General features: G+C 40.8%; 1 protein-coding gene across 1 annotated transcript in view; it reads left to right on the plus strand.

Moving 5' to 3' along the window:
* C3H10orf67 (chromosome 3 C10orf67 homolog) overlaps window positions 1–21,919 on the plus strand; it is a 110,306-nt gene that overhangs the window by 24,249 nt on the left and 64,138 nt on the right. The window contains 2 exon segments of the mRNA XM_057541956.1: window positions 1,464–1,538; window positions 17,799–17,954. Of these exon segments, the coding sequence (XP_057397939.1) occupies window positions 1,464–1,538; window positions 17,799–17,954 (231 nt within the window).

Consider the following 21,919-nt stretch of genomic DNA (forward strand, 5'->3'; position numbering starts at 1 on the left):
TAAAATCTTTGATCAGGTTAGCATATTTATCTGTCATTAAGAACAGGCATCAGTGTTATTTTTCTGCTATAAAACAAAACACCCACGTGTTGTTGACCCCACCATTCAAAGTACCTTTTAATGCATTTCCTCTTTAAGTCCCTCAACAATCCCTAAGTGGAAATCCTGTTATCCCTGCTCTGCAGATAAGGAAACTGAGCCACCAAGGTTAAGTCACTTGCTTAAAGTCAGACAGATAGTAAGTGGCACAGTGACATTGAAATCCAATTCTGTCTGACTCTAAGGCCCATTGGTGGTTTACACTCCATGCTAGAATCAAAATTGATATCAGAATCAAGAGTATTTTTTTAACATCTTTATTGGAGTATAATTGCTTTACATTGTTGTGTTAGTTGCTGCTGTATAACAGTGAATCAGCTATGCGTATACATATATCTCCATACCTCCTCCGTCTTGTGTCTCCTTCCCACTCTCTCTATCCCACCCCTCTAGGTGGTCACAAAGCGCCGAGCTGATCTCCCTGTGCTATGCAGCTGCTTCCCACTAGCTATCTATTTTACGTTTGGTAGTGTATATATGTCCATGCCACTCTCTCCCTTCGTCCCAGCTTAGCCTTCCCCCTCCCCGTGTCCTCAAGTCCATTCTCTACGTCTGCATCTTTATTCCTGTTCTGCCCTTAGGTTCTTCAGAACTCTTTTTTTTTTTTAGATTCCATACAAGAGTATTTTTTTCATGTACTATCTTTCATTGTTATCCATAACAGATAGGATCAAATAATTTGATTAATCAGAAAATGACTCTAGTTTGTGGATTAGTGGCTCTAGATTTCTTTCCATGAGCATAATTCATCCAAAAATACCAGGACCGGAAGAGAATGTGAACTCCAAATAGATTTCACTATTTTATTTTATTTTTTAATTAATTTTTATTGGAGTATAGTTGCTTTATAATGTTGTATTAGTTCCTGCTGTGCAACAAAGTGAATCAGTTATACGTATACATATATCCACTCTTTTAAAGATTTCCTTCCCATTTAGGTCACCACAGAGCACTGAGTAGAGTTCCCTGTGCTATACATTAGGTTCTCATTAGTTATCTGTTTTATACATAGTAGTGTATATATGTCAATCCCAGTCTCCCAACTTATCCCATCCCCCGATTTCACTATTTTATAAGCAGTTCTAAGACATTAAAAAGACTATGATATGGAAGATGAGAGAAAATGTTCACATCATCTGTATTTATTTTATCCATATGAGCTCTCTATTGCTTTCGGTTCACTGTAAGTGAAAATGGAATGTGTTGTATTAGCTGTAAGCATAGGGGAAATGATTATAAAGTGAAGTTTTTGAGAGAGCATATGATTTGAATGATGATTTTATACTGAGCCCCTCCCTTGTAGGTGTGAGAGTTGCATTTGGAAATACATTGTGGTGCTTGTTGTATTTATTTTTCATTTGCAGAATGAGGATACCTTAAGAAAATGCTACAATCAGCAGCTGGCCGATGCCATAGCTACTATCAAAGGAATGTACCAGGTGAGTTTTGAGTGCCATCGTGAGTGAAACCGGCTTGATATCTTGTGAGTGCCCAGGGTGGGGCTCACCGTGGGTTCCCAGTCAGCGTTTTTAGCTTTGAAGGTCTAAGACTGTTCATGCTTACTTTAAACTGACCAAAATAACACTTTATAGTGACAGATAGAACTTTTCAGAAACTGAAAAATTCCAGTCTGGTATCTCGTCCACCTGGGCAAGCGATGCAGTATTCCAGAGTTTGTTTGGTGAGCATGCAGTTCGATAGGAGGAGGTCAGGGAGTCTCAAGAGAAGCTTCATCAGGTCTGCAGTAAATCCCAGGGAACGGTCTCAGATCCTCAATGGAGTAACTTTTCTAATGATGGGGACGCGCTCTATCTGCCAGACACCATGCTTCCTTCTCTTCATCATTTCCAATGATTATTTTTTCATCTTAGCGAGGACCTTGTGATTCTTTTAGTATTTATAACTATAATCTTGTCTTTCATTGCAGTATATTTCCATAAAGAAATATTGCTTTATTTACAGCAAATCGTGCTTTGATTGCATACCTCTTTTTCATAGTACTGAACACCTTTGATTGAATTATGTGATTGCTTGTTACGTGTCTCTGTTTTGTGCTGGACTGTAAGCCTTATAGGGTAGTGATGCTTGGCTTACGCACCGCCATGCCCTGCCTCTTAGTGCTGTGCCTGGTACACAATTAGCAATCAGCTAATAATTGCTAAATGAATGGAGGTTGCCTGAACTTGTGGCAGATACTGGTGGCTCCACTGTCATTCTTCCCCTTCCTTTTTTTTTATTAGCAGAAGCACTTCTTACTATGAAGCCAAAATGCTAGATCCTTTCTCAGCTTCTTTCCCAGCTATGGCATGAACAAGGGCCAGGTCAGGTCCAGTGTGACCTGAAGGTAAGTTAACTGTGAGGTTTAGAAAGGAGGTTATTCTTCTTCTTTTTTTTTTTTTTTTTTTTTGGCTGTGCCTTGCAGCATGTGGGATCTTACTTCCCCCACCAGGGATCGAACCCCTGCCCCCTGCAGTGGAAGCTCGGAGTCTTAATCACTGGACCGCCGGAGAAGTCCCTATTCTTTTTTTTTTTTTTTTTTTTTTTAATTAAAAGAGACTCAAGGGAAAATATACCCCTCTTTTTCTTTGTTTGACATTATTATGTCTCCTGATGCTTGGAATTGCTGCAACCAACCTAAAAGCAAGGAGTGGGATACTTAGGATGTGCTAAGGGTAGCAGACTAGAAAAACAGAAAGCACTGGGGTCCTTGATGACATCACCAAGCAACTAACTAACTCTGGACTTGCTCTGCCTCTGGCCCTTTTATGTCACGAGACAAAAACCCCCTTAGAATTTAAGCCACTGTTAATTGCCTGTTCAGTTACCTGTGACTAAAAACATCCCAGAACCTATTGCCCTGTCAACAGTCTCTGTGACTCTGGGCCAAGTTGTGTTTCCAAAGGTGACCCTGACACTGTCTCCCACTCACCTGCTCTTCCGCAAGGTTACCTTGCTTCTCCCCCACCCAGAGGTGGAGCCTAATTCCCCGTCCCTGGATCTGAGGGGCCTCCGTGACTTGGTCATAAAGACAGAATGTGACGCTGCATGACTTCGAAGGCAGGGACAAATGAAGCCTTGCAACTACATCCTATGCTCTTGGGATGTTTGCTCTCTGGATTCTTGCCCTCCGAATCCAGCTGCCATGCTGTTAGGAGCCCAAGCCATTTGGAGAGTCTGCATGTGGGTACTGGGGCCATTGGCCCAACTGAGCCCAGCCTTCAAGTCATCCAGCCCCCAGGCATTTAGTCTTGCCATCTGGAGTCCTGGCATTATGGGGCAAGAGCATGCCATCCTGCTGTTCCTGTCCTAATTCCTTAGTGAGTGAGCATGATAAATAGTTGTTTTATGCCACTAAGTTTGGGGAGCTGTGTTATTAGATAGCTGGAACAGTATCCTTACGCTCACATCAGTAAGCGATTTAATTGCATTTGTTGGATAAATTACTTCCCTAGTGGTTCTGCCAGCACAATATAGCATCATGATTAGGAGTTAGCATAGTGTATGTTTTAATACAAGGACTTGGGAGTCAAACTACTTGCGTTCGAATCCTGGCTCTGCCACTTAATTGCATGTGACCTTGGGCAAAATACTCACCCTCTCTGCCTCAGTTTCTTCATCTGTCCGATGAGGATCATATTAGTACCCAGCTCATAGGCCTGTTTTGAGGATGAAATGAACTGATTCTTGTGAAGCACTTACAATAGTGTTGGGCACATGATAAGTGCAGTCTAAATGTTTGTGAAACAAATAAGCTCTTATACAAATTCATGACACTCCTTGGTGTTGCTGTCTTTTTCTGGCCCTTTATCATCCTGTGTTAGTGTTTAGGCTTATAGTTTTCTGTCCACTGACCACAGATTTCAGATATAGTAAAGTGCCCTTAAGATATCTGTAATCCTTATCAAGTTTTATTATGTTGAGGCATATGAAATTGCCATTTGCTCTTACAGTTCTGTTCTGCACATTCTTGTACTGTCTCAGGTACACATGTGCGAGAGTGCTTTTAAAGTATGTTTGTAAGAGTGGAATAGAGAGTATGTGGATTTTCATATTTATTATCTAAGGCCAAGAGCCTTCCAAACTGATCATAATATGAAAATATTTGTTACTCTTCTTCATCGAGACTTGATATTGTCAGATGTTTAAATGTTTGTTGATCTCATGGACATGAAACTATTTCATTGTGTCTGATTTGTGTTTCCCTTGATTATTAATATGGTTAACCCTTTTAAAAATATGTGTATCGGCCATTCAGTTTTCATGTTCTGTGACGTGCCTGTTCAAATTCATTGTTTATTGTGTTATTTGTTTTCTTTTTGGTTAATAAGAGTATTTTTAAAAACATATTTTGGATACTCATCTTTTGTTTGTTTTATGTGTTGCACATGTCTTCTCTTGGTTTTTTGTTCACTCTTTTAAAAATTTTTTAATTTTTGGCTGCATTGGGTCTTCGTTGCTGCACACAGGCTTTCTCTAGTTGTGGCTTCTCTTGTTGCGGAGCACGGGCCCTAGAGCACGCGGGCTTCAGTAGTTGCTGCGTGTGGGCTCAGTAGCTGTGGTGCATGGGCTTAGTTGCTCCGCGGCATGTGGGATCTTCCCGGCCCAGGGATCCAACCCGTGTCCCCTGCATTGGCAGGCGGATTCTTAACCACTGCGCCACCAGGGAAGTCCCCTGTTCTCTCTTTTTACACTGTTTTTTGATAAACCAAAGTTTTTTCTACACTAATGTAGTCAAACTCCTATCTTTTCCTCATGGTTTCCACATTCTGTGTTTTGTTTTAAAAATGCTGCTATATCTTAAAGTCTTCTAAGATTTCTATATTATTGTCTTTTACATACAGGTCTTTAATCCACTGGGATTGATTTTTAGTATTGATGTGAAGGAGGGATTAATTTTTTTCCCCATAATGATCCCCCAGGTTCTCAAGTTAATGACAGAAGATAATGTGTCATGTCAGAACTCCATGTATGTGTGTAGGTCAGATTTGGGGTATTTTGTTCCGTTCCATTCATTAGATTATCTATCCTTGTGGGAAATCCCACTAAAATTAATGTTACCCCAAAACTGGGTTCGCCTCTTGGTGGATGTTGAGCCAAAAGACACAACCAAGCCAAAGATTGGGAGAAGGAAGGACTTATTACTTGCAGCAAGTAAGGGGAACACTGCTGATCTCTCGCAAAGCAGTGTCTCCCCAAACAGCAAAATTGGGGACGTTTAAGCTAAGGGTTCATGCATATTCATAAAGGGACTTGGGCAGAGGAGAATTCAGCATAGAATTGGGGCAAAGGTTGACAGAGTCCTGGCTTTATTTGATTGAAGTCAAGAGGGTCAACATCATCATTCTGTCCTCCACCTGGGTGGGGGGCCTTAGTTCCTGCAGAACTCGAAGACAGGTGTCAGATTGTTATGTACATCCCTTGAGGAGGAACTAGGACTCTCTTTTATCGCTGAACTATTGTTTCTTGACTGCTCTTCCTTTGTTCCTGCATTTCCCTCACTTCCCTTTAGATCCTTAATTACTGGGCAAGCATTGTGGCCAGGCTTAGATCACCAAATGGCTTAAGCCACGCCTGGTTCTTTTTCTCCCGGGACCCCCTACCCCATCTGCTTACATCAGTACTTAATTGTAGGTGTTTGGCAAGATAAGTTGTCTCATTTTCTTTTCTGCAGGATGGCTTGAATATTCATGGCTCTTTCTTTGTTCTTCCATATACATTTTAAAATAAATCTATGTCAGGGAGGAAGATATTTTCTTCTACCATTCTAGGTTCTTCTGGCTGCTCTAAGAATTCAGTTGACATGAGACAGATTAACAAGAGAAAACAAAAGTTTAATAACATGTACACATGGGAGAGACCCAGGAAAACTGAGTAACTTGCCAAAATGGCTGAAACCCTCACCTTAAATACCATCTTCAGCTAGAGACAAAAGAGGGTGTTGGGGGTATGGTTTGGGACCTCAAGGGGGAGGAAGGAAATAGAGATGGAAAAGCAAATGTTTGGTAAACAAATGTTTGCTGGGTCCTGCAGAGACAATGGGAGACAGAGTGGACCCTGATCTATAGGCCCTGCCAAGTTTCTCCCAGCATACCTAGTCCATATTCTTTACAGGTATCTCTGGTGATAGCTCCATTCTGGAGACAGGCCCTTTATCTAAATTCTTTAGGCAGCTAAGGGGGAGGTAACAAGAAAAACTTTCTGAGTTTTCTGTTTCTTAAAAATAATCAGCCCAATTAATCCTCATGCCAAAGAGACACATTTGGGGATGGCAAATTTTGCTGTCCTACAATTTTACACCATTTCTTCATTCATTCATTCATCTCTGCCAGCTGCACTGTTGGGGCATCTAGCAAATTGTTAAGTAAAAGTGATGACAGCAAGCATCCTTATTTTATATTAATACTGAATACAGTATTTCAACATTACACATAATACTTGCTGTAGATACTATCAGGCTATTTCTTTTGCAAAGAGACTTTTGAAAAAATCATGAATGAATTTTAATTTTGTAAAATGTGGGGTTTTATGCATCTATTGAGAGGCCATATGATTTTTTTCCCCTTAATCTATTAGTGTGGTGAAATTAATTAGCTGATTTTTAAAAATGTGAAATCAACCTTACTTTCTTTGTATAAGCCCAACTTGGTCGTGATGTGTTTTTTTGTTTGTTTCTTTTTAAAATTTGTTCCTGAACTTAGTGTGTTAATCTTTTGCTTAGGATATTTTAAACCTGTGAACATCAGCGTGGTGAGCTATACTTTTCCTTTTTTATACTATTCTTTTTGGGTTTGGGAATCAGGATTATGGTAGCTTCACAAAATGAGCTGGGAAATGTTATCCGCATTTTGTTTCCTAGGAGCATTTGTGTAAAATTAGAACTTTTTCTTCCTTAAATATTTAGAACTACCAGGGAAGCCACCTGGGCCTAGAGGAGTTGATTGATTGATTGACATATTTTGAACTCCCAATTTCCTTACTGATTATGAGAATATTTGGGTTTTGTATTCCTTTCGAGTCAGATATAGTGAAATATTTGTCTAGGGCCTTTATTTCCTTTAAACTCAAAAATTTGTTGGAATAAAGGCTTAATATATATCTCATTACTCTCGTATCTTTTAATCCTATATTTTTAAACCCCACTGCATATTTTTATTACTATTTTATCCATTTTCATTGAGTTTTAAAATATCACTTATAATGGTTTTTATGACTAGGAGTTCTATGTTTGGTTTGTTTGGTTATTTTTTAATGGCTCTGGCTCTTTGCCTATAACTTGTCCTGTTATTCCTATAAATATATTTCAGTGTACTTGATTGATATTCCATGTTTCATAATTTCCATGTCTTCCATCTTTGAGGGTCTAATAAGTACTGGCTGTTGCTCATGATATGTCCTTTACTTTCGGGTTTCATGATTTTTGACTGTGAACTCATATTTCTGCAGAAACTCTTTGAGGCCTGGAATAGAGGTGAGTCTCTGTAGAGAAGATTTCTGTTTGCTTCTGCGAGACTCCTGGGTCTGTGACCGCTTTAACCTAATTTTCAGCTTGAGGCATTTTAGACCACCCAGATGTATGAATGTGGGCCATCTCATGCCTATAAAACTCAGAAGAAACTTTTCTCCACCTCTATACTTTGAGCCAAGTTTCCAGACAGGAGGCAATTTCACTTTTACTGGGATGGGAGGAGGTACAGGGTTCAAGGTGGTTACTTCTAGTTCCTTCTCACGCTGAAGAGATGGCCCTTTGGTGTCTCAACCTTAATGGGGTAGTCTCCTATTATTTAGAATCACCACTTTGAGGAAGACCTATGTGATGCCTTTTCTCTATGCCCTGTTAAGAGGTGAAAACCAAAGTTCAAATTTACCTGGTTTCGCAATGCCCTGGAGTACAGGCCAGTTTCAGTGTCCTGCATACGTCTCTGGATGTCTGCATTCACTTAATTTTGGCCTAACTATTCCTTACTTTGTCAGCTTATAGAAGCATTTCACCTATCTATCCAGAATTTTTGTTGTTTACAAAGTAAGTCAGAATAACATGATTTTTTTTTTTTTGAAACATGCTTTTATAACCCTTTGTGTCTTCAACAATTTCTGGGTCACTGATAAACTTTTAGTGTGTATCAAATGCTCAAAAAATATGACAGAATAAGTGACTATCACTCTTTCTATATGCTTTTTGTATGTCTAGGAATAGAAAGCCCTGAAAGGATTAAATGCTTTATATGCATCAGTGTTTCATAAACATGTGCTGGTTAAATATGCTTAGCCAACAGTGTATTAATTGTGGTTCATTGGTTTATCTAATTAAAGAATTATTTTAAAGATATAAAAGTGATTCTTTGAATCTTTGCTTTGGCTTGTTGGCATCACTTTGATCCATGACCTCAGACAGCCTTCCAAATCCTGGCCACCCAGTTTGTTAAGGCTTAGTCATAAGAAAGAACAGAAGAGTTGAAAAAACAACCAAAGTACACACTTTTGGTTAAGAGGTAACTTTTGGTTAAGTGTAAATGACTCTCTGCTGCCCTCTGGAGACCAGTTCAGGATACAGGTACAAGTGCTTTTTCAGCAATGGAGCAAGGTTTTAAATCTATTTAACTATTAAAACAATTTCTTGTGTGATATTATAGTACCTTATTTTCAGATAAAAGAAAAAGTTTTGATAAAAATTACACTTTATTTAGCTTCGTTTGGTCTTGGAAATGTATCAGCTCTGATTCAGATAAGAAAACACAGTACTCTAGGTCCCTCAGACACAGAGGGATTTAGGAGCATGTAAAACCCTTAGAGAGGACTTCCCTGGTGGCGCAGTGGTTAAGAATCCATCTGCCAGTGCAGGGGACACGGGTTCGAGTCCTGGTCCGGGAAGGTCCCACATGCCACGAAGCAACTAAGCTTGTGCACCACAACTACTGAGCCTGTGCTCTAGAGCCTGCGAGTCACAACTACTGAAGCCTGAGCACCACAACAAGAGAAGCCACCACGAGAAGCCCGCACACTGCAATGAAGACCCAATACAGCCAAAAAAAAAAAAAAATCCCTTAGAGAGACTGGAGGAATAAAAGTTTGGGAGACTGTCACTAGCTTTCAAATTAATAAGCAATTTTCCCAGCATCATTTGTTGAATATCTTTTCCTTTTTCATTGATTTATGATGTTTCTCTCATGTTAAATGATAATCTGAGGCATGTTACATTTTTAAGAGTTTATTAGAACAAAAATAAATAAGTCATGGGGATGTAATGTACAAAATAAGAAATATAGTCAATAAAATTGTAACAATTTAGTATGGTGACAGATGGTAACTTAGACTTACTGTGGTGATCATTTGGTAATGTACACAAATATTGAACCACTATGTTGTACACCTGAAACTAATATAATATTGTATGTCAATTATATTTCAATAAAAGGGGGGAGGGATGAGTAAAAACAAATTTTTTTTTTTTAAGTTTATTTGAGCGAAAATTGATTCGAGTCAGGCAGCACTAAATCAGAAGTGGTTAGGAGCACTCCAACACAGGAGTCAGGGGAAAAACTTTTATAGAGAAAAGGTAGAAGCAAAGCAAGGAGGTTATTGGCTGTAGCTTAAGTGTTTGCCTTCTATGGAAAAGCCTCATTGGCTGTTTGTGACTGGTTGTCCTTAGGTATTGATTTCTTAACCTTGAGGCATTTACAGGTTCGGGTTTGGGTTTGCTTATGTAGGCTGCTAAGGTATTAGAGCCACCTCAGTCTGATGGCCTCCTTGTTTAATTAACACTCATCATACGCCAACAATAAGGTTTATCTCAAGGTTAAGTCTGCTATTTTGTGGCTATATAAGATTATTATCTATGCAGTGTTATAGCTCTCCATTGCTTTTTTGGTATTTAATGTTTTAGCATTATAATATGTTAATATCTGGTAAGTTTGGGTCTTTTTTCATTAGTTCTCTTTCTCGAAAATGTCTTTGCTCTCTTATTTTTCCAGATAAATTTAAAAATAATTGTGTTTACTTCCATTCCAAAATGGCTTCCCTTGGCATTTTTATTAAAATGGAACTGTTTGGAAATGTATTCATGAATTTTGGAAGAAATTTGTATCATTTACAATAGTCAGTCTTCCTATCCAAGAATATTTCTTGATTCACTTATGTCTTATTTCATGTATCTCAATAGAGTTTTATAATTTTACTTATGTGGGTTGTATATCTTTTTCATACAACTAAATTATTCCTAAATATTTTATGTTTTTAGAAGATGAGATAATTTTTGTCATATTTTGAGTATTTTGATATACATGGAAACTGTTGATTTTTAGCAGCTTTATTGAGATATAATTTACGCAGCATAAAATTCACTCATTTAAAGTGTACAGTTCAATGGCTTATAGTATATTTACAGAGTTGTGCAGCCATCACCCTAATTGATTTTTTTTTTTTTTTTGGCCGCATGGCTTCTGGGATCTTAGTTCCCTGACCAGGGATCAAACCTGGGCCCCGGCAGTGAAAGCGTCGAGTCCTAACCACTGGACTGATAGGGAATTCCTACCCTAAGCTAATTTTGAAACAGTTTTGTCAACCCCTGAAGGAAGCTTGTACCCAAGAGCAGTCATTCCCTATTCTCCCCTCTCCCTTTTCCTCTCCTGTTTCAAATCTCTGGCAACTGCTAAACTACTGTCTCTATGGATTTACCTGTTCTGACTATTTCATATAAATGGGATTGTACAATATGTGCTCTTTCAACTGACTTCTTTTACTTCAGCATAATGTTTTTGATGTGAAACCACTCATTTTTATAACTACTGTTTCCAACCACTTTGTTGATAGATTTCCAAATGTGGGATTATCAGATCTCATTTTAACAGTTCTTAATTTATTTGTATTTTCTTTTTTAAAAATTTTATTTATTTATTTATTTATTTATTTGGTTGCGCCGGGTCTTAGTTGGGGCCGGCGGGCTCCTTAGTTGTGGCTCACCAGCTCCTTAGTTTTAGCATGCGAACCCTTAGTCGCGGCATGCATGTGGGATCCAGTTCCTTGACCAGGGATCGAACCCCGAGCCCCCTGCATTGGGATTGCAGAGTCAACCACTGTGCCACCAGGGAAGTCCCATTTGTATTTTCTAAATATTTACATCTACTAACTGAAAATGATAATATGCCTTAAATTCTCAAATGTATATCACTTTTTTACACTAGACAGAAGTTGCAGAATAATATTAAATAGTACTCAAGAGAGTGATCATTTCTACTGAATTTGAAGGGAATCCTACCTGTAATTCATCATTAAACATAAGAACGGCTTTTTGTTTGGAATAGTTTATTGAATCCATTCCTTGTTGGAGCAGCTGGATGGAAGGAGGGTCAGACTAATTAGTCCTTTGAGATGGGCTGATTGTAGAAATGTTAATTAACCTACAGTCTTGGTGCATTGGGCAATAAAGTAAAAATAGAATATATATTTATGGGGGAAGGCCAAAACTGAACCAGAAAAGTAGGTCAAAAAAGAGTTAAAGTCAGAGGGACTTGAGATGGATGTTAGGTGTACACAGCCAAATGGGGATCAGGGAACCAGAGAAGATTAAGAAAAATCAGGCTATAATGGATGACACAGAAGTAATCTAACTCCTGAGATTGGTTTCTTAAATGCTCCCAGAAAAGCGTTGCCGAGATGAATCAAGTCCCTTTACAGAGGCCCAAGTGGTTTAGACTCTGCCCCTCATTCCTGAATGGGGAAGGACTGGGCGCTTCCTCGCCTTGTCAAGGTGGGGAATCAAATGTGTATCCTAAGGAGGGAGCAGAGTTGGGGTAGGGACACAGCTCTTTGGCACTAATGCATTGGGAGAACCTATAACCAGCCTCACACCCCATGTGATGCATGTAGCTCCTGGCAGAGAAGAGAGTCCTGTGACTTTTATAAAACTGAAGAGTCTGAATTAGACTAAGACATGTGTCTTTGCAGAGGCATCAAGGTGAAGTGCAGATGAAGGTTGGCAGCCTGGTGGAGGTGATTCTCAGTTCAGACCCTTTGGCATGGAACATAGTTTAATTTTGCTTTCAAGTTTGGAATACGCTCACTTCCTGTGTCTGACGTACTGCATGTACTTAGATGCTTCTTTAGATGATGGTCTCCCAGGTCTTTTAAAGAGAATTTTAGAGAGACTTGGCAGCTTTATTCTGTTCTCTGTCTACACTGGATGATGAGGCTTTTCTTATACATAGAATAATTTGTGACTAGCCCAGAACTGTGCATCGTAGGTCCTATGAATATGTACAGAATGGATGCTGATGTGTTCTTGCAGGACTCTTTGTGTAGAAGAGCTCTCTTAGGGTGCCAGAGTAAGAGGAGAATACGTCCTATTGTTCAAAAGCCTTAGGCACATCCGCACGCCCAGAGTGTGCTTGAAATAGAACCATCAGAATTTCATTTCCTCAAATCAAATCACCTCCCTCTCCTTTACTAACTGGGGGCTAATGATGAAGTCATTACCTTCTTAGTGGGTATTCTTTCTTCTGTGAGTAAAATCTGGGCCAGTCAGAGGGCCTTAGGGAACTGACTGTTGGGGGGACTTTGGAGGAGAAGAGGGGGATGGAGAGGGATGTTTACCCTGAGAAAAGGATACAGAGAAGTAGAGAGAGCCCTGCATAAGCTGTACCTCCATCGTTCTGCACAGACCTGATCTCCTTGAATCTGACATAGTCTGGGGCTCCAGTTCTTTTGTCTTAGGTGGCATTGGTGACAGGGCATTAGTTAAAGATCTGTGAGTAACAACAGTGCTTGGGGAAACTTCCTCCTTTTCCCTAGGCAGATAATTAATGACAATGAAAGCAGTTATCACTTAGCAACATATTTACTATGGCCCAGGCACTCTGCAAAATGCTTCATGTGTAGCATCATATTGATTATATTTCTATAAAAAGACAAAAAAAAGACTAAACTCAAATGGATTGCAGAAAAATGCAGATTTTAATATCTAAGTTTTTATCTCAATGCCTTCCTTTTCGGTGAGACTATAATCGGTGTTCAGAAGGAAAGGTAAATGGAACTAACTCCTCTTCCAAGTGTCTTCACTCAGATATTTGGAGGAAAGCCTGATATTCATGTCTTCTCCCCTCTGGCTAAGCCATCAAATACTGGAATGGAAAATTGTTATAAGTTGACTTCAAATATTCTCCCATGATGTCTTCCCCATCAAATACTCACGTGTCTTTTTTGGTAACTTTGAAGAGATCTTGCAAACAACTCGTAGCTCATTTTGCAGAACTGCAACCTTTTTATGGATAGCAAGTAGTAGTGCTTGTTTCGAGGAAAGCATTTCAGGTTTGTTCTCTTCTTTACTTTCTCAAATGTAGATGAAGATTCAATTCAGAATTACCCAAATCCGTTTCAAGGCTGTCATGTTAAAAAATGAGTTTGTTAAAATGGTAAAATAGTAAAATTGTTTTTATTTATTTTATTTATTTTCAGCTGCGTTGGATCTTTGATGCTGCGAGCGGGCTTTTCTCTAGTTGCAGCCAGCGGGGGCTACTCTTTGTTGTGGTGCACGGGCTTCTCATTGTGGTGGGTTCTCTTGTTGCGGAGCTCGGGCTCTAGGCGTGCGGCCTTCAGTAGTTGTGGCACATGGGCTCAGTAGTTGTGGCTCGTGGGCTCTAGGGCGCAGGCTCAGTAGTTGTGGCTCACGGGCTTAGTTGCTCCGCGGCACGTGGGATCTTCCTGAACCAGGGCTTGAACCCGTGTCCCCTGCATTGACAGGCAGATTCTTAACCACTCTGCCGCCAGGGAAGCCCTAAAATTGTTTTTAAAAGTCTCTGAATGGTGGGCTTCCCTGTTGGTGCAGTGGTTAAGAATCTGCCTCGGGCTTCCCTGGTGGCGCAGTGGTTGAGAATCTGCCTGCCAATGCAGGGGACACGGGTTCGAGCCCTGGTCTGGGAAGATCCCACATGCCACGGAGCAACTAGGCCCGTGAGCCACAATTACTGAGCCTGCACGTCTGGAGCCTGTGCTCTGCAACAAGAGAGGCCGCGATGGTGAGAGGCCTGCGCACCGCGATGAAGAGTGGTCCCCACTTGCCACAACTAGAGAAAGCCCTCGCACAGAAATGAAGACGCAACACAGTCATACATAAATAAATAAATAAATGAACGTGAATTTCTTTAAAAAAAAAAAAAAAAAGAATCTGCCTCTTCCCTCTTCCTCTGGGGATCTCAGTCTTTCTCTGAAGGCCTTCAGCTGACTGGATGAGGCCCACCCACAGTGTGGAGGATAATCCGCTTTACTCAAAGTCTATTCATTTAAATGTTAACCTCACATGAAAAATACCTTCACAGCAACGTCTAGGCTGGTGTTTGACCAGATCTCTGGATACTAGAAAAGGAAGCCAGGCTCGACCCCTCTCCTCCCCTGCAGGCTGCTAGTGTAAGGGAGGCTGGGACTGGGAAGGTTCAGGAGCTGTGATGGGTAAGAGTCAGGTGGATTGGAATTTGGGGGTTTGAGTTTTGGGGTTTTTAAATTTTTTTGGCCCTTCCTTCCTTCTTTCTTTCCTTCCTTCCTCCCTTCCTCTCTCTTCTTTCCCTCTTTCTTCTTTCTTTCTCTCTTTCTTTCCTTCCTTCCTTTCTTCCTTCCTTTCTTTCTTTCTTCCTCTCTCTCTCTCTTTCTTTTTCTTTCTTTCTGTGTTGTTGTTGCTATCTAAGAGTTAAAAAAAAAAAGTCATGGCACTTTCCCGAGAGTTCTTCTAAGAGACTGAAACATGAGACAGGATATCAGATTTGAAGGGGTGGGGAAAAAAAAACCCTGTTTTCTGCTCACCTCCTCTTGAGCCCAGCTCATTCAATAAACACTAGTAAAACATCAGAAACATTCCAGGAGATGAAGAGAAATGAATCCAATGTGTTTGGGCCTTACGATTACTTTATGAAATGTCAAAAGTGAAACTTCTTTTCTTCCAACGAACTGTGGCCCCCGCTGCCCTGAAGTCCAGAGGGGCCGAGTGCATCCTAAAGGCAGGTTGGCCCCAGCGATGCCATGTGTGTGCAGCAGCTCAGCCCAGTTCCTGGTGGGATTTTAAATGAGCTCCCAGAGGTGGTTTGTGCTGTGTTATAAAGGAGATGACTCGGCCAGCTTGTCCGAAGCATCTTTGTTTTGCTATTTTTTAGGAGGACAAATAAATCCATCCTATTCAGAACATAAAGATTAGTGAGCAAAAAACAAGTAATAAACAAATGGACCCAAGAAGAATGTTTATAAGATATAGAAAGAACAGAGCAGTGGAAGGCAGGTGGGCAGGGGAGGGATGCTAAGGCTTCCCAGAGCAGGTGGCATCTGGGTTTGGATGACAAACAGTAACAACAATAATAAACGCTAAGATATAATACTGGGAGCTGACGGCACTGTAAACACTGTCCAAAATTGTTTACATGCATTATCTTATTTAATTCTCACAACAATTCAGGTAGTGTTACTGTTTGTCCCATTTTACAGATGATAAAACTGAGACACGGGATTTAAGAAACTTGTTCAAGCTCACAAAGCTACTAAGTGACAGAGTTGGTCTTCAGGCCCAGGCTAACCTGTTCTAATGCCATTCAGGAGATTGACAAGTAACAGCTTATTAGGTGGCCTAGAAATTCCAAGTGCATGGAGACCTGCGGTCCCACGGTGCTTCTGAGAAATTGCCTGCTGAGTATCAGCACTGATTAAATGCCCAGCCTGGCGGGGGAAGGGGACAGAAGGCTGGCACGAGTCAGGGGCCAGGTAAGCCAGCAGCAGAGCAACAGGGGTGCTATTTTGTCCATTGTGCTAAGGGATTTGGACTTTAGCCTGTGGGGACGGGAAGAGTTGCATTTTAGAAAGATCGGTTTGGCCACAGGGTGGAGATTGGTTGGAGAGGACAAAAGAAGAGTCAGGGAGGTGAGTTAAGGGCTAGTACAATAGTCCAGGTGAAGACAAGGATCTGACTGTAACTGAGCAGGACCCTAGGGGGCCTTCCGGGGACAGAGCCCTCCCCCAGGTCCCCTGCTATAGCTCCTCTCTGAAGTACCCAGGTAACAGTATCTGATGCACATTTCCTGAGTTGTTTCACAGATGCTAAAACCTCCACCAAATGGAAGATGTTAACCACTTGATGACCATGAGCACCCAGCCCCCAGGCCGCCTGGAGACTAAGGACTGATAATATTAACCCCCGTGACACCGCCCCGCTACCTCACCGTCAGCCACTCTGAGAATGGTGCACGAGCTGATCACACATCCTGGGCTCCCTTCCCTCACCTGGCCTTTAAAAATATTTTGCTGAAACCCATCAGGGAGTTCGGGTTTTTTGAGCATTAGCTGTCCTGGACTTCCGGCTCAGCGCCTTGCAATAAACACACGGCACCGCAACCGGGTGTCAGTAGATTGGCTTTGCTGCGTGCGGGCAAGCGGACCCCGGATTTGGTGGTAACATGAAGGCGGGGGAACAGGGAAGGGGAGGGTGGGCTCGGGAGTGATTTAGGGGTGGGTTGAACGGATTTGGTGAGGTGAGGGGGGAGGGGGGCCTTAAAATGACAGAAAATCGGTTTCTGGCCTGGGCTGCTGTTAAATGGGGGAGGTAGAAAGGAGGAGAGTGAAGATGGGGAACCTCCGTTCAGACCTGTTGGATTTGAGCTGCCCTATCACTTACACTCAGAGCCCCAGTGGGGTAACTGTCTTAGTCTCTGCAGAGCGTTTGAACTGTAGACATAAACAGAGTAGATGTGAAGAATAGATCTACATACTCAGTGCTGTTCTTTAAAATCTCCCAGTTAAAAAGCTAATATTGTCATGTGGATTGTTCTATTTTCACTCTTTTTAATTTTACTGCATATTCACTTACTGATGTTTTTCATTAGTGTGGTGTAGACTGTGTCAGTGTTATGTCCTTAGCTTGACTCTTAATGCTACCTCGATGTATTATTCTTTTTCTCAGTCTTCCGGTGTTCATCATATAACAGAACAATTTTAGTTTGTAAATCTAACTCTTTGAAATATAATATATTAGCAGATATGGTTAGGTTTTACTGTATTTCCTGTATGTCCATGTGTCCAAACGTATTAGTAACAAATAAATGATAAAAATAAAATAATTCTTCTGTAATTCCCAAAAGAATCCAAAATGGACAAAATGCTTTTGCATGTCTGTGTTGGAAATGAGATTTTTATATGTTGGCAGTAAAGAACGGCATCATTTTTAAAGCATTTTTCCTTGTTTTGGTTTTGTGATACAATTCTTCAGAGTAATGACTGCCAATAGGTTAGCACCTCAACGCTTAAAATAGGCTGTCAAGAAATGGTTCTTCTTTTTTTCACATCTCCATTCCAAACCACTGAGGGAATTAGTTGCACCACTGAAGTACATTTCCTTTCTTACACAGTCAAAATTTTTGCTGGCTTCCTTTCTAGAGGAAGATTGAGGTAGGACATTCACGATCATGATGTGGATTTACTATTAAGGTTTACTATTATTATTATTATTACTGGCATGGCTGATGCAGTCAGACTCATGCTTTGTCTCATAGAATAATACTGTGCTGTATACCATGACACTTTAGTGTATTGTTCAATATAAACGTAGTTATTTACTAAAACTTGTGTGCAAGTTGCAAAAATAAAATAACTTTACAAGACAGGAGCTTGAATAAAACATGAAACGGTTTCTGCTGGTGCTAGCATAGTGTCTGACTTTTAATGCTGCTTTTTCCCCCCAGCAATTCTTTGAGGTGGAAGAAGAGAAGACATCTGTGCATGATGCAAGGACTGTCAAAATGAATATTTTGTTAAAAAAACTGAAGGAGAAAGAAGAACTCATTAAGGAATTAAGAGAAGAACTGGACCAATATGAAGAATTTGGATCTCAAAATGTTGTAAGTTTCACAGCAAAGAGTAATTCATTTTAATACATATAAATGAAATTACAACTGTCTAAAAGCTTGGGGTCGGAATAAAGGGATTACAATGCATGTATCTTGGGTATCTCTCCACAACATAAGCCAGTCCAACCCTTTTCTGCTTGACACCACAGTGTAGAAAACCCATAATAATTATAAATAGGAGCAATATAATTGTTCTCAATTTTTATTTGTAATAGAAATAAAATAACCTATCTCCCACTACAAAAATTTCCCCACCCTAGAAGAGAACGTAAATAGATTTTTGTTTTAACTCGGAAGAGTCCTACCCTTTTTTGCAGTCCAGATAATTTGAAAGACACAAAACAATCTCAAGTCAGAGGCTTCCAAGAAACCAACTTGGAACAGGATGACCTTAAGTGGAAATGTCAAGAAGGAAAATTCTCAGAGGGTTTTCGCCCTCTTCTCCCCGTTGCAGTAGGAGCCAGGAGCTGCTTTACTGCTCAAAGCACTGACGAGAACAAAAAATGCGAAGCGAGATAAAGCAGAAAGGAGAGCTTAGCTGCCTGTCAAGGAGGTGAATGTGAAGGATCTGGAAAGTGTGGACCCTAGAGGCAAGTTTATTTTCATCTCAGATCAGCTCTGAGCTGCCGGCTGTACTGCCCAACCACAGCCCAGAGCCATAGAGGGGTTTTCGTATTAGGTTCTAAGAGCAAGAAGTGGATTGTTTGAGTAGGAGAGGCAAGCAGGGAGGCCAGAGAATCACAACCTGTGGAGTGTCAACTGGCAGGGGTACCTCCTCACACCACAGCTCAGTTTACCTATAAGGAGGCAGACTTGCATCCCGGGCGCAGCTGGTAAATGCTGACGTGGCATGAGAACTGAGGTCTAGATGAATCCAAAGGCCCGCATGAGGAGGAGGAGCTTTATCCTCTGTATAGAATAAGAATTAAAGTTGCGCGATATATATATATATATATATATATATATATACATACACATACATACACTTTTATATAATGTATATATATTACATATACATTATAATTATGGTATTACGGTCTATAGGTATATCATTATAATGTATGTTATAATTAATATATAGTGTATATTAATACCTGTGTATAGATACACATAAGTATCGACACATGCATATATATGTATGGAAAAAGCCTGAGAAGTTACACATCAAAGTGTTAACACTAGGAAGAAATACTTGCAGGTTGCCGGGCCCTTTAAGTGCAGTCCTTGGTTTATCTAAGTCCCACCCTAGCATTCTTACTTAAAACCCCAAAGTTAGAAAAGATAAGGAATTGAACTTGCACCATTCTAAAGGACTTTATTTACGAACTGGGGAAGGAATGCTTTGTTTAATCTATTAGAATTCTCTATGTTCTAAAAAAACCAGAGCATCTTCTAAGCAATGTGGTATTAAGTATTATTATCATAGACCTAATAAAATTGAATATTATTTCTTTTTACATGTTCTGATTGCCTTGGAGGGAGAGGCACATCCAGTTTTTGCATTTACTTTTCTTGTCTTGGGTCTATATTTACTCTTATTTTTTGGAGAAAATAATTTAATAGAAAAGGCTAAAAAAAGACTAACAGTTTTGGCTTTTAATCCTGCCTTGGCTAACAATGTCCAGCATCAGTTAGCAAGGCAATTTTGATCCATTTGTTTCCCACTTGTGAAATGGGAGGTGATACCTGCCTAGCCAACAGAGTTATGAGGAGGATACCTGTTGTAGTGGATGTGAAATGCTGTGAGTTCTTTGAAGAAAGACGTGCGTATAAATTCTAGTTATCATTATGAGGAAATACACAAGTCCTTATGACCATCTGGTTTACATTTCCATGAAATGCACTGTTGAGAACATCCCAATTCAGTAATTGAGCTTCTTCCAGTAAAACACGAGGTCTTGCTTGGCGTGTTTACACCTCTGAGCGTCCGCAGCCTGTTAACTGGTCTGTCTGGACGGCCTGGGTATAGAGGATGAGGATGGGCGGGGCTTGGTGAGGACCACAGGAAGTGGGAGGCAGCACCCCGCTTTGTATAAGAAGGCGTTCTCTGGCTCGGGTGGCATCCTGAAGACCTTGGTTGTTTCGCTGTAGTTTGTCCCCGAGGACACCACATCAGTATTTCTGTAAACACCTTAAGATTTGAGGAAAGTTAAGACTTCTGATGAACTGGGTGTATACATTTTTCCCAGCTCCTTAGGACCCCAGCAAAGCGCCAGGCTGACTGAGGAGAACGCAGAGCAGGGCTAGTGTACATTTGGGAGGACGGACATGAACACTGCAAAAGCAGACCACGGGTTATATAAAATAAACGTCTGAAATTTCTTTTTAAAGATCCTCTAAGAACTAGCTTTCCTAGAGCTCCATGGCACTCAAGTTCTAGGTGATTTACCTTTTAAATTTGAAATTTCATCTAATACGACTGCTCCCTCTAGTGGTGTAAAAAACTGGCGACAGCAAGTATCTGAAACTAGATTTGGAAACCGAATTTGGAGAAACAATTAGAAAATGTCAATGCAGCACTGGAAAAAACTTGCAAAAAGCTTGAAATAAGCAAACTGAATAAACAGTGAGGAAACGCTCTAGTTTGTTCTTTCTCATAGTCCAATTATATAAATCGCTCTATAGTTAATAGTCGTAATCCCCCTCTAGGACTGTTGTAGAATGAAATCTAAGAATATGACAGGAAAGTGAAGATTTAATAAACAGCTAGTTTAACTTATATTTATGACAAAATGGAAATCAGAAAAAGGAATCTCTTCAAGTTCCAGAAGCCTCATCTCTCCAGGTCAGAACACCCTTAATGTTGAATTCCCACCCCTCCCCACCCCAGACCAACTACATCCGAGGGCTGAGTGTCTTTTCAGGTTCTGTAAAAACCTGCAATGACTTAATGGCATACTGCTGTAGTTATCAGGTTGCCATGCAGTACGCTGATAAATCCACTGGAGAATTGCTAAAGAAACTAGCCTGTCGAGGTATGTGTGCCTGTGTGTCTGTGTGCCCAGGCACATGCATATGTGCTTTCATTGCAATTGGAGTTGTTTTGAAAAGATTTTTCATTTTTCTTTCTTACCCCAGCATGGATGAGCTATGCAACTATCACACCCACATCCCCTCACCCCCACCAACAGGTGAACGTAACTGTTTGTTGCTGACGGTTCTGAAACAGAGCTGTCATTCAAGAGTGGCAGCTCTGCAGGGCTGCACTGCCCCAGTGTGCCGCTTTCCTGGTTGTCACTCACTGGGAAAGCACCTGCTCTTCTCCGTGACTGTCATGCAGCATGGGCATGCAGCAGAAGCCCACTCTACCCGCAGCATCACATTGAGATGTCCAAGTACTGTACGTGGAGCCTGCAGGACTGAGACGCCAATATGGCAGGAGGGAGACTGCTGGGAAGGCACCTGCGGCGCTCCAAGCAGTGCTCCTCAGCCTTTACTGTGTTGTTGTGTGTGGGGGTCACCTGCAGCTCTTGTTAAGATACAGATTCTGGGCTGGGGCTGGAGATTCTGCATTTTCAAAAAGCTCCCAGGTGATGCTGAGGCTCCTGGTCCTTGGACCACATTTTGAGTGGCAAGGCTCCGGAGTACACCTGTTTTCAGAAACGATTCTTTCATGACTCAGCTTGGGATTCTGAAACCTGGGAACAGTGATACTGCACATCTTGGCTCACAAGAGAAATAGCATGTAAGCCACCACTTGAAGTCCTAGCTTTCACTACACGATAGAAAAACTCTAAATTGGCAAGTTACTTTATAAATTTAAATTTCCACAGTGACTATGGATCACACACAGGCTGTCTTAGGCTATAATGTGGCTCTTAATAGCTTTAACTAGTTAACCACCTTTTAATGATCTCCATCCTTCTTAACTTCGGTTTGTTAACGCAGTTTGTTTTAAAGAAGTCTCATGGTTTAAGCGAGCCAAAGCTAGTGGTGTGGGCAGATGGTAGAAGGAA

Source organism: Balaenoptera acutorostrata, chromosome 3 (genome assembly GCF_949987535.1).
Source record: "Balaenoptera acutorostrata chromosome 3, mBalAcu1.1, whole genome shotgun sequence".
NCBI classification, from domain to species: domain Eukaryota; kingdom Metazoa; phylum Chordata; class Mammalia; order Artiodactyla; family Balaenopteridae; genus Balaenoptera; species Balaenoptera acutorostrata.